This window comes from Prunus mume, linkage group LG4 (assembly GCF_029339155.1).
Source record: "Prunus mume cultivar Tortuosa linkage group LG4, ASM2933915v1, whole genome shotgun sequence".
Classification (NCBI taxonomy): Eukaryota; Viridiplantae; Streptophyta; class Magnoliopsida; order Rosales; family Rosaceae; genus Prunus; species Prunus mume.
Window position 1 is genome coordinate 9,112,582 of NC_142701.1, and position 12,575 is coordinate 9,125,156.

Consider the following 12,575-nt stretch of genomic DNA (forward strand, 5'->3'; position numbering starts at 1 on the left):
TCTTATATGTGTGTGTATTTAGTCCAGTTGTGTTTTTGTGTTTTGTTGATTTTCTGACTTGTTATGTTGATTTGGTTTTGGGGGAAAGTGAAACAAATTGTTGGGTATACCCTTTCGGATTCAAAGGAGGATGGGTCTGCTCTTATTACCAATTTTGTGTTAGATAAGTCAGTGGCAGAGCATGCAAAGATGTATGAAGAAGATGGCCTCACAAGTGGTCATGTGATCATGCTTGGAGCTGACCCTTTGACTTTGAGCAGAGCTGCAGCCATTGAAGCTCTGCTTGCCTATCCTGGTGGGTCTATGGTTGCCTTCTTGTTCTTGTAGATTCTATTACTGTGTTCGAGTTTTGGGAAGACTAACGGAACAAGTGTAACTCAATTGGTATCAACGGAACAATACCAACGGAACCAAAGGCTAACGGAGAGACAAAGTTAAAAGGCTAACGGAAGAATACTAATGGAACAAATAGTTAAAAGGCTAAAAATAAATTATTACATGTGTCTCATTCTTATTGGCGGGTACACCAGCTAGCTGGTGTACCAGGTACCTGCAAAAATTTCTCGTTAGTTGGGTGTTAGTTTTTTCTTTAGGATGATGTGTCTACTTTCAAATTCCTTAGATTAAATTTAATGAGGTGGCGTATGGAGAACAAAAGTAAAGCAAATCACGAAAGAGAAAATCAGAACAGAGAATCCGAATCCCTAAAACAGAGAGTCCAAGAACTACAGGGAGCAAGAACACGTTCTTTCCCTTTGAACAAATTAATTTCAAACCATACAACTTTTAAATTCTTTTAGAGAGACTTTATTCTTTGTTTAATTTAATTAAAGTGAACTTTTTAAAAGCTTGAGAGAGGGAATTTAATATTTTAAAGCAACGCAACATGCGAGCACAACAACTTCATTTCTCTCACCAAAAATATGTGAAAACAGAATGACAACATTTCAGAAACTCATCATAATAAGAATTCAATATTCTTTTTATTTCATGAGAAACAGAGCCACCGTACATGCACCATATACATATCAATGAATTTTGAAACAAAGTTTTGCAATACTCAGTTAAGCAACGTGCACAAATTAATACACAAATTCAAATTTGAACAAACCTTAAAGACGAAGGCGATTCATTTCCTAATTATATGTCATACAACAATTTGGAAAATAATTTCATGTGCTCAGATTGCAGACAAAAGATAATTGATATACTCCCATCATTAGTTGTACTTGGTAACAACAAACACATCCCGTCCAACACAAATGGGCGGCCAGGCCCCATGAAAATGGGTCGACCCCAACCAAAATCAGCATCATGAATCGGCAGCTTGATCCAACTATTTATCGAAAGATTTGGGCACCGAATTGTTGGAAACCCCGTAACAAGTTGGGGATTACAATGAAGATGAAGCTCAAGAAAGTCAAGAACTGATCGAAGATAAGCATCGTCCCTCCGCACCAAAGCACTGCGAACACAGCTTGCAGCATACCAAGTTGGTTTCGATTGGAGATCTCCTGCTGCAGCTATTGGTGTGGTTCTGAACATGGCATTGCCGAAGAAACCAGGTGGGAGTGGGGGTCGCAATCTGTTCCGTCCATCTATTGGAATGTCTTGATCATCCGGAAGTTTACGTGCTTTGCAAACACATCTCCAAATATGACCTGCCAACATCTCAAATGTTGTATAGTTGACTGTATTAGTATTCTGGCCGTCTCCCTTTTCCTTAGACTTGGCTTTCAAGAGACTGAGCTGCTCCTGCTTGAATCTAAAAAGGGACGTAGTAATATTACTTGTGGTTTGCAGATGCTCATCAGAAGCTGATTTCATTTCTGGAAAAGGATGGTATTCGGTGTGGGGGAATTCAGGCTGAGGCGAGTCACGGGCATGAAGTAATGTCCTGTCCATAAAGAGTGGTGTAATATTTGAGAGATCCCCACGAGCAATACTAGACCATGTATTTACAAAATGGAGAGCAGAAACTCCATCTGCAATGCGGTGTTCGATTGCAACACCGAGTGACACTCCACCACATTTGAAGTAGGTCACCTGCATTTGTCAAATGGTGTCTAAACTTTACATAAATATTCATTGGGTGGCTGAGGGTTTCTAACCTCTACTTCGCATAAAACTTAAACTTAAATGGGCGTTTGATCTAGTTACCTGTAACACCAAAATGGGGTATGAGGATATGCCCGCAGCATAATCAATACGGGGGATGAGCGGAAGGAAATTGGGATAGGATGCAAAATCGCCGAAACCATAGACGGTAGAGAAGCTCTCCGCTACAACAAAGAGCACTCCCTCTGCATTGCAATCAACCTCCAAACGGCCATCCTGGTCGTTGAGCTTGAGGCGGCCGGCCATAGGCTAAAAGGGCACGAGGGCCTTGATGAGCGCCTGCTTGAGCCCTTCCGGGTGGAAGAAATTGTGCTCATGACCATGGCTTCGTCTGTAAAAGTAAACACTGGGCGTGTGAAGGGGCGGGAACACTAGGTCCAAGTTGGAGAGCCATAGGGAGCCCCGAGGCGTCGACTCCTCGGCTGGCTTCACCATGCTCGAATCCCTTATGCTAACTGTCACCTTCTCCCCCATCTCTTCACCTTTTTCTACTACTTTTTTCTTTAGGTTTTAAGAGGCTCACACTCTTCTTTTAATTTTATAATGGAAAGAAAATGAGGACCTCTTGGCTTTCTTGTGGTTACAACAGCTTAGAGTTCTCAGAGAAACATGCATGCCAATAGCCGTTAGGCTACATCTAACATTCATGAATAGATCAGAGGTTTGGTTTCCGAAGACCTCAAGAAGTGATTATTAAATTAATGGCCTTTGATTTCTCCTTTTGATAGTCCCAATGCCCCACTAAACCTAATCCCCAAATGCTGTCTTCATGCTCTTCACTAGTATAAAACAAACTCCAGCTACTTAAAATCCAAACATGCGATGTCACATGTCCGCTGGAAATCAACCAAGGGCCCAACAGCTCATCAAACTAAACCCTGATACATTAAGATGCACTTACAGACAAGGATTCTATATTCGTTTTGGACTAGTTGTTGATGTGGTTTAATTTTCAGTTTGGCCATTGGGCTCTAATCATCAATTTTAACAAATTGGTTTCTATCTGTCTGACTAAATTATTACAAGTAACCATAGAGTTTATACTCTGAGTGTGAGATTAACTAACTGACTACAGCCTAACTAAAACTAAGCATGTGCCTACTAACAACAATACTTACTAAATTGTTTTGATTTCTTGTTAGGTTGTACTATTGGAAGATATTGAAGATCAGGTTGCTGAGAAACTTGTGGCAATATGCCCAGTTAAAGTATTTGATATTGAAGATAATGGCAAAGGTAAAGGATTTTTCTTTAATGACATTTGTTCTCCAGCTGCTTTAGATACTAGACTGACAACAAAGAATTAGTCTAAAGATGATGCAATGCTGTAGGTTTGTCCCAATATATGGGTTTCAAAAACTATTGTTATATTTGCACTTGCACAATTTGTTTGCCTTGTTTGTCATTTTCTGGAGTGGCTTGATTGATGATTTCACTGGTTAGCAGGTAACAAGAGGGCTACTATAGCCAGACCACGAGCTTGCACACTCGTAGGGAAATGCAGAGAATGGAAGGGATGGGAGAATGCAATATCATTACGGAGTAAGAAGGATCATTTCATTTGCAAGTAATTTCCTCTGTAATCAAAGTTGGAATTATAAATTTCTCGTAGTTTCTCATTATTGTAAGTGTCCCAGAAATGTAAGGCAAGTAATCGCTAATGTATGAAATTTGTGTTTCAATCTTTTATTTGTAAAAATCACTTGCTCAGGAGTGAAAAATGGCGTCTATGCACGAGACAACCGGCATCAATTTTGTTTTTGTTTTTTTTTCTACTATAGAAGTTAGTAGGCACTGATCTTCAGTGCCTAGGGAATGCATACGGATGTATTTCATTAATAGAATACTTCAACGTGTATTGGGTATTACGAAAATGTGGGACCCATTGCAAAAATTAGGCACGGAGATTTATAATCAGTGACATAATATCAATAGAGGACCCCTTTAAAAGACACTGATATATTGTTTTCTTTCTTTTTTTGTCATTTCAATTTACTTACAGGGATGGTGGACACTTCAACTGGAGGGATGGAGGACACTTCAGTTGCTTCGATTAGAAAGTACTAGTTATAGGTCTTCTTAGGCGTGTATGTATTATTGTTTGTATAGGATTGTACAAATTTTTTTATTCATTAGGAAAATATTGTATTGCTTAATTACCACTAGCCCCTTGGCACATGCTCATGCATGTGCCAATTGATTTTCTTTTTATTTTTATTTATTTTTAGAATTGAGAAAATATAATATGGGTAGTTATGTTTCATAAAAGTAGGACCTATTATCTGATTTTGTTTTTAATTTTTAATTTTTTAATATTAAAAAATGTGTATTTATCATATTATCCTCATTTAATTGATAATTTCAATTCTAAATATTTGAATTAACCAATAGCATTTTTTGGTATTTTGAATGTTTCACCATTTTCTGCCTTTTACTTTATATATATAGATTATGTATCAATTGAATAATTATATTTAATTAAATAATAATATTAGAGGCCTCTTTTACACATGAAGTGCATTACCAAGGAATTATTATTATTATCTTATCAGAAAAAAAAGGAATTACTGTTATTATGCCATTAAAGTATATCAAAAGGAAATTGTAATTATTTAAAACATATATAATTCAGAAAATTATTAAACTAATTAAAGATGAATATATATATATATATATATATATAAGTGTAAAGGTACCTGAAAAGTCAACATATTGTTTGTCACTTTCTTTATTAATGGTGACAAAGGCCAATAGTGACGGTCACAAATCTCACCAACTCAAAATTTATAGCTGCATCGTTACTAAAGGTTTTAGTCACCAATAAAGGTGACCAATGCTTTCAAAAGTCAAGAAAAAAAAAGGTGACTATTGCAGATTTTTTTTTTTTTGATAGTGCGTGTTAAATTGTACTGTTAAAGTTTATCTAATAATTTATTGATAAATAAATAAAATAAGTTCTTCCTGCCTTATTCTCTATCTTAGATACTGTTCCTGTTTATGTTTATAGAGCCATTTTCTACTAGTGCGATTAATTTTTTTTTTAGTATAAGAGTAAATGAATAATGCCAAACAAATTTTAGTATTCAAAATCCTAAACATGAGATTATTTTTGTCGTTTATATATAAAACATGACTCACATGACTTCTCCGAAGATATGGAAAACCCAATAATATTGCTAATGTTACGTTTGATTAAATTGCTAATATTATCATGGGGACTTGAACTCAAGATCACTTGGGAGCACACCAAAAACTTGGGCTAATTCAACTAACACCCGATTGTCACAGTAATTGTTTGATCAACATACCAAACTGTTTCTTGACATATATTATGGGGTTGCTTGGACAGTAACTAATCAAAATGATTGTAGCAAACAGCTAGGAAAGAAGAAACTTGTAAATTCGTCTAGAAATACATTATAAAAACCATATATTAAAAACAAATACAAGGCTCAAATACGTCCCCTCCTCCTGTTGATCCTCTTGGCTGCCTCCACAAAGCATTCATGCTTCTTGTTTGTCCAAATGTCCCCAGAAATCACTCCAATTATTAAACCACTAATAATTCCTGGCAGAACAACGTACCAGTCTAGTTCAATTTGAAACCCAGAGTCTTCATCTTCTTCAAAGATTGATGGCGTTGGCGGTCTTGAGCTCTCACATTTCTTTGACAAAGGCTTTCTACACAAACCTGCGTTTCCAACATAGGAATCTTCTAGGAATGTACCAAATTGTTGGCCGAGTGGTATAGGCCCCCAAAGACGGTTATGGGAGACATTGAAATATGCAAGGAAATTGAGTTGTGCCAAACCACCGGGGATCCTTCCTGAGAACTGGTTTTGGGAGAGATCCAACGATTCAAGAGCAGTCAAGTTCCCTAAAGATGAGGGGATCTGACCAGTGAGAGCGTTGTTGGAAAGGTTAAGCGAGTGAAGGGCTCTTAGATTCCCAATGATACCTGCTGGAATCTCTCCTTCAAATCTATTACTTGAGAAATCTATCAACCTAAGCTGAGAAGGGGTCGCATCATATTTCAACTCAACACCTTTTGCAGTAGTCGTGATCGAGTATGGAACATCATAAGAGTCTGCATATGTATTTGACCTCTTTGACGTCGGAGAGACTCGAAAATAAATTTGGTGATTCTCATCGTCAACAAATTTCATGGAATTCCAGTTGTCTAAGTAGTTGGAGGGCAACTTACCTGAAAAACCATTGTTAGATAAATCAATGATGCACAACATTGGGAACTCATGGTTTGTTGCAGGCTTCCCAATCATGCCATGAAAACCATTGGACCTCAAACTGAGATACTGTAGAGCTGGAAGTGCCCCTAACCAAGATGGGAAGATGTCACTTAGCTGATTGTTTCCAAGGCTAAGAAACTCTAAATGAGTGCAATTGGCCATTGATCCTGGTACCTTACCCTGTAACTGATTGTTACTTAAATCAACCATTTTCAAACTATTTTCGGCCGGACATATTTGAGGAATACTGCCGTGAAAAGAATTGTGGCGCAGGTCCAATATTTCCAGAGAGCTGGAGTTCCCCAAACACCGTGGAAGCATGCCACTCAAGCTGTTGTTGGACAAATCAAGAGCTTGTAAATAATTCAAGTTGCAGAATGAGGGTGAAATATCTCCACTATAATTATTGTCTCTGACAACATAGTTTCTGATTGATTGTGGTGGAACTGGCAGTGTTCCTTGTAACATATTGGACTGGAGATCCAAAGAATTTAGATTCTTCCATGGGAGAATGATTGGATCTTGGTCAAATCCTGTTAAGAAGTTATGAGAGAGGTGGAGAGTGATCAATGTTTCTCTAGTTGCGTTCCACACCCATTTTGGTATTCGCCCGTGGATGCTGTTGTAACAAAGGCCTAGGTACGACAATTCGTATTGATATTTTAAAAATTCTGGAAACTCTGTTAAGTTGCACGAGACCAACTCCAGAACTTGAAGCTGTGGAAAAGTAGCACCCAAATTGGGTTTGCTCTGCAGAGATAACTTGTTGTCTGATAGTCGAAGGACCTTCAACTTTTTGAGCTTGGAAAACTGATCAAACTCAACAGTCAAGTTATTAGAGGAAAGGTCAAGATATTCAAGATTTTTAAGCTGAAAGAGTGACCCAGGAATTTCTCCTTGGAAATTGTTACCCATGAGGATTAGAGTACTTAACCGGGTCAGGTTAGCCACAAAAGATAGGAATTCTCCCTTAATGCCGGCATTCCCAAGGTGGATCGTGGTTAGCTTTCCAACCCATGACCAAGTAATTTGGCCTGTGAAAAAATTACTTGAAACGCCATAAAATGAAGACGTGTCTTGGATTTCCGGCCCCAAAGTAAAAAAGGACATGTCTAGGTAACTGAGTTGGGTAAGATTTCCCAGTGAAGATGGAACAAGGGGGAAAAATGACAGTGAGGAGATGTCCAATAACTGTAAAGAGTGAAGGTTTCCGAGGGAGCTAGGAAGTTGGCCAGAGAAATTCGTGTAGGCAACAGCCAATTCCTTGAAGAAATTACTCCTGTTAAAGGTGGGAAAATAACCTGTTAGGTTTGAGTTACCGTTCAGAACAAGAACCTCTAAGTTTGGTAGGTAGAAAATGCCTGCTGGGAATTCCCCATTCAACTCACAATTGCCAAGTTGGAGAGATGTGAGAGAAGATGCATTGACCAAGATATCAGGCACAGTGGATTGTATCACTACCCAATTAAGATGAAGTTGTTTTAGGTTGGTCGAGTTTTGAACCAGGCTTCTCATGTTTCCCTTGGTCAGTTTTAGAGAGTCACTATAAGCAGGAAGTTTCAGAGAATTGTAAGACAGATCAAGGGTAGACAGCTTCGACAACATTGAAATTTCTGATGGAATTTGGCCATAAAACAAGGAATTTGAAAGGTTGAGATATGTTAGACTCGAAAGATCTTGACCGAACCTTGATGGTATTTCAGAGAAATTGAAGTGATTATCTGAGAGGTCAAGCCTCTGCAGATGAACAAGGCGGAAGAGACTGTTGCTGGAATTGATAGAACCGTAGAGACAGGTGCTGCTGAGGTTAAGGCCAACAACATGGCCAGAGTCCTCATCACACTCTACACCATCCCATGAACAACAATTACTCCGATTTTGATCTCCTTGTAGCGTCCAAAATGCAACCTTCGGATAAGCAAGAGGATATGCAGAAACAGACTTGTTAATTGCGAAGCTTTCCTTGAACTGCAGCAAGGCTGAGCACTCATCAACCTGGCCAAGTGCCTGAGTCTGTACCAGTAAAAAACAGTGAGTGGCATTGAGTAATAGCAAAAGAAAACAACGTACATAAATAAACTTTGACGGCCACGATTCCATTCCCATCACAGCTATGTTTTCTGATTATGGTAATGCTTATGGCTCTTACGTAATTAAGGATCGAGAAATCCACCTCCTTTTACAGACACAGCTCATGCAAAATAATCAAGGAAAATGGGGATGATTGATGAGCGGGGATGAAGCCAAATCAATCACTCCAAGAATTGAAGTCAAAGTCGTCTGCTGGATTGATATTTATCTATAATTATTAAAAGTAGTGACATTTATCTATATTATTAAATGTGTTGCTTGCTGAGGAGGGAAGAGGGCATTTCCCTCCTCCACTCTCTTTTATTTCATTTTATTTTTTCAGGTTAGTGAAACAAATCTTGTGGTGACTTGGTCTGAGTCATGTCAGTTCGGCATCTTTGTTTGAAATATCTCCAGCGAAAATTCTACCATGCGCCGGGAGCATGGATGCGCCCAAATTTCAGCCATTAGATCACTTTGAATCTATGGCTCTTAACAAACACTGAAATTGAATCCCACCAATCCATACAACCGGTGAAGGAAGAAAGAGAAAGAACAAACCAATATAAATAGTAGGCTAGTTTTTTATTATTATTTATTACCTTCTCTTTTGGATTGATGTTTATGTATATGAAACTTTAAGTAAGAATGTAATTAACTGAAAAACCCAATATAAATTTTAAAAAAATTACAATAAACAGAAATTTTAAATATATTTAGATTAAAATAATAATAATAGGGATTAAAAAATTTGTTCCATGTTTTTCTTCCACTAATCTCACTTCTACTATTTCTCTATTACTCCACCAGTAATTAGGATGTAAATGATTTCTATAAATAAAAAACCAAATATTTTAGTAAAAGAAAAATAATAGAATGATCTAAAGTTTCAAAAAGTAGTAGTAAAACATTAGATTTTTACATGTCAAATATTTATTTATTTGTGGTTATGTTAAATTTCAATTTTAAGTAATAATGATAACATCTTGATTACCATTTATAAAATATATGTCTTGTTCATTGACAATTTTGTGTGCATAAAATACATAAAAAAAAAAATACAAATGTTATTTCACCAAATATTTTAAAATCTAAGGATATAGATTTTTATAAACTTGTTCTTAGTTTAAAGTATAGTTTATATTTGCATACAATATAACATATTATTGCTAATAATTTAAAATCTAAGAATATAGATTTTTATAAAATTGGTTCTTAATTTAAAGTATAGTCTTTTTTTTTGTCATATAATATAACATATTATTGCTAAGCAAAAGAACACTATCATACACAAGCATATGATCATATAAATACTTCTTTGTAAAATCGACCAATTATTAATCGAATTTTTTTCTTCAAGTTTTCAATGCGATTTCTTTTTTATTTTTTCATTGTGTTTTTATAAATATATATAAAATAAAAAAATCAAATATAATAATTCTATATTAATAATATAGAATTATAAATAAATATTAAATGAAAAATATATAAATATGTTATACCTTAATTTACAAAGAAAATGACCCATAGTACAATGCTAAAGTAAGAGTAGACATTGAAGAAGTAAAATTGGGTCCTTAGGCTTGTAAACACAAGAGTTTACATCATTAAGGACTACTATTACACTATCATGGACATATGCATTCCATAAGCTTGTAAATCATATCCTTAAGTTTGTACATTACAATATTTGGTTTTGCATTTAAGAGACTTTGCACCTTCGTTACAACGTTAAGGTGAATCCTAATCCATAACATTGTAATACTCATTTACAAAGAAAATGATCCCCTTACAACATTAAGGTAAATATGGACCTTAGAGAAGTAATTGTGAAACTTATTCTTGTAAACACTAGGGTTTACAAAATCTGATGTTACCTCCCTTCATCCTGAGATCTGCCATGGTCTTTGTTCTTCCACAATTATGTCATGGTTTCCGTTTAATCAAAGCAAAAAATAAAAAAAAACATGTCCAAACATTTTCACACTTAACATATATACACGTATCGTTTGTTTGCATCTATATAACCAGTTTAGATTTTATCATGTTGTAAACAAAAAAAGTTGAGATATTTATAGGCCCTCCTTGAAACAACTAGTACTAGGAAGCTATTGAAAGAGCTTGAATCTCAAAAGAGTTATATTTCTTGTAGCGAAAGTTTGTTGCATTCGGAATAGTGGTGAGTATAGAAAACGACATCTAATAATGTAAGGGACCAAGTTTCACGCTTAAAAACCCGGTGAAGAAACCAAAGATCAAAGAACTATAGCCGATGGCATTTTAAGACTGGGGAAAATGATATCCACTGAGAAAGAAAACAAATCCAAAAATTTTCACACTTCATATATGTGGGTTTGGATCTCAATGGTAATCGCATATTTGGGGGAATGGAGGCCATGACAGAACTGGGGATTGGCAAGGGTTTATTTGGTTTTTTACTTTTTTTCTATAAATGGTTTAAGTTTTTACTTTTAATTGTATACTAAATAATTAGGACAAAATATGAGTAATCAAAAAAAGATGATGTGGTAGTTGACACAAGTTGCCATGTCATCTGCCACATAAGTTGGTATCACTAAAATTGGTAAATAAGGTGGTGCCCGTAGCATTATTGTATACAAATATTCATTGAATATTTGGGATTTCAAACCTCTAAGCTATACCTTATTGATAAATTACGCGAGGGACTGAAGCTCTAAGAAATGTGGAATGAAATGAGTGAGAAATTTTTTGAGATATTTATAGACATATTTAAAATTTTAAAAAAATAATAATAATGAAAAAATTTTAAAAAAATACTGGCAGTATTTTAATGGTTCTAACCTCCAATGGTCATAACTAATTATATATATATATTCTTTTTAAACAAAACGAATTTAAAATATTTAAAAAGGTTTTAAATAATAATAATAATAAAAGTAACTTTTCAATCAATAGTTCTTAACTCCAACTGTCAGAAACCAATTATATACAATATATAAATATTTTAAAAATCAAACGAATTTAAAAACATTTTAAAAGTTATAAAAAAAAAAACTAATTGCTAGCTGACGTCATCGATAACGTCCGTACGCCTTTAATATTGGTTGTTAGATTTGTAGGTACACGAGATGTTTCGATCTTACCCACGCATGATACTTTCTCTCAAGGAAAGCACATGCGTTAGACAATAAAATTTGACCTAAGCCAAAATTGGGCTACAAGTGGCACAGTTGGAGGCTAAAGGGCAAAATGTGGCCCTTCAAATTTGGCCAAATTTTTTTTTTAGCCCATGACTGTAGATAGGTTTTTCATTATTTTAAGGCTATATTTGGCCTATGGTCCATTATTGGAGATGGCCTTACTTTCTTCAATTTATACTCATGCATGGCTCATTGCCTCAGAGAGTGAGAAATGGGGCACTTATTGTCGGATGAACAACATTCATTACTTCACAATTTATTTAATTTAATAAATAAATAACAACAACAATATATAAATTCCTCTCTCTTTCTCATGCCACTCTCTCTCCTCTCTCTCTTTCACGGCCACGCTCCACCACATACACGGCTCTGGCCACCTGACTTTCCTCGAGAGAGAAAACTATGACCTTTTCATTATTTTCGTATCTTCCTAAAGATTATCTAACTGATTTAGGCATTGGAGGACCTTTGGTCAACACCCCTCAATGTGGTTTATTGACTCCAATATATTTTATAGAAACCGAGGAAGAAGAAAAAGAAGGAAGCTCAAAAGGTGTAAGAATCTCTCGCGAATATTCTCCCTCATATCATTGTTCCATCCATGAGTATCGAGGTGAGTAACATTGATCATAATTGCGACCAGATGAAGTTCAACCTTGACCTGCCTGAGGAAGAATGTGAAAAGGCCATTGTTCGAGTTGCAATTTATAAGCAGTAGTTGATGTCCTACTACAACAAGAGAGCCAAAGTCAGAAAATTCCAACCTGAGGACCTTGTGCTTAGAAAAGCCTTCATTTCAGCATAAAATCAAGGGTCGAAGAAGATGAAACCCAGTTGGGAAGACCCTTATCTGATCAGCCGATCTGGAGGCAGAGGAAGTGATACACTTAGTACCCTGGTGGGAAATGAAGTTCTGAGACAGTGGAATGCCCATCACCTCCAAAGATACTATCCGTGA

At 36.0% G+C, this 12,575-nt stretch overlaps 1 protein-coding gene and 2 pseudogenes across 1 annotated transcript; all 3 read right to left on the minus strand.

Moving 5' to 3' along the window:
- Positions 1-1,140: 1,140 nt before the first annotated feature.
- On the minus strand, positions 1,141-1,686 carry LOC148917854 (shikimate O-hydroxycinnamoyltransferase pseudogene; annotated as a pseudogene).
- Positions 1,687-1,723: 37 nt separating this feature from the next.
- LOC103328155 (shikimate O-hydroxycinnamoyltransferase pseudogene) lies at positions 1,724-2,364 on the minus strand (annotated as a pseudogene).
- A 3,050-nt stretch (positions 2,365-5,414) lies between these two features.
- On the minus strand, positions 5,415-8,554 carry LOC107880958 (receptor-like protein 6). Its single transcript, XM_089049614.1, has one exon. The coding sequence runs from the start codon at positions 8,469-8,471 to the stop codon at positions 5,571-5,573; it is 2,901 nt and encodes a 966-aa protein (XP_088905740.1). The 5' UTR covers positions 8,472-8,554; the 3' UTR covers positions 5,415-5,570.
- Between the last annotated feature and the right edge of the window lie 4,021 nt (positions 8,555-12,575).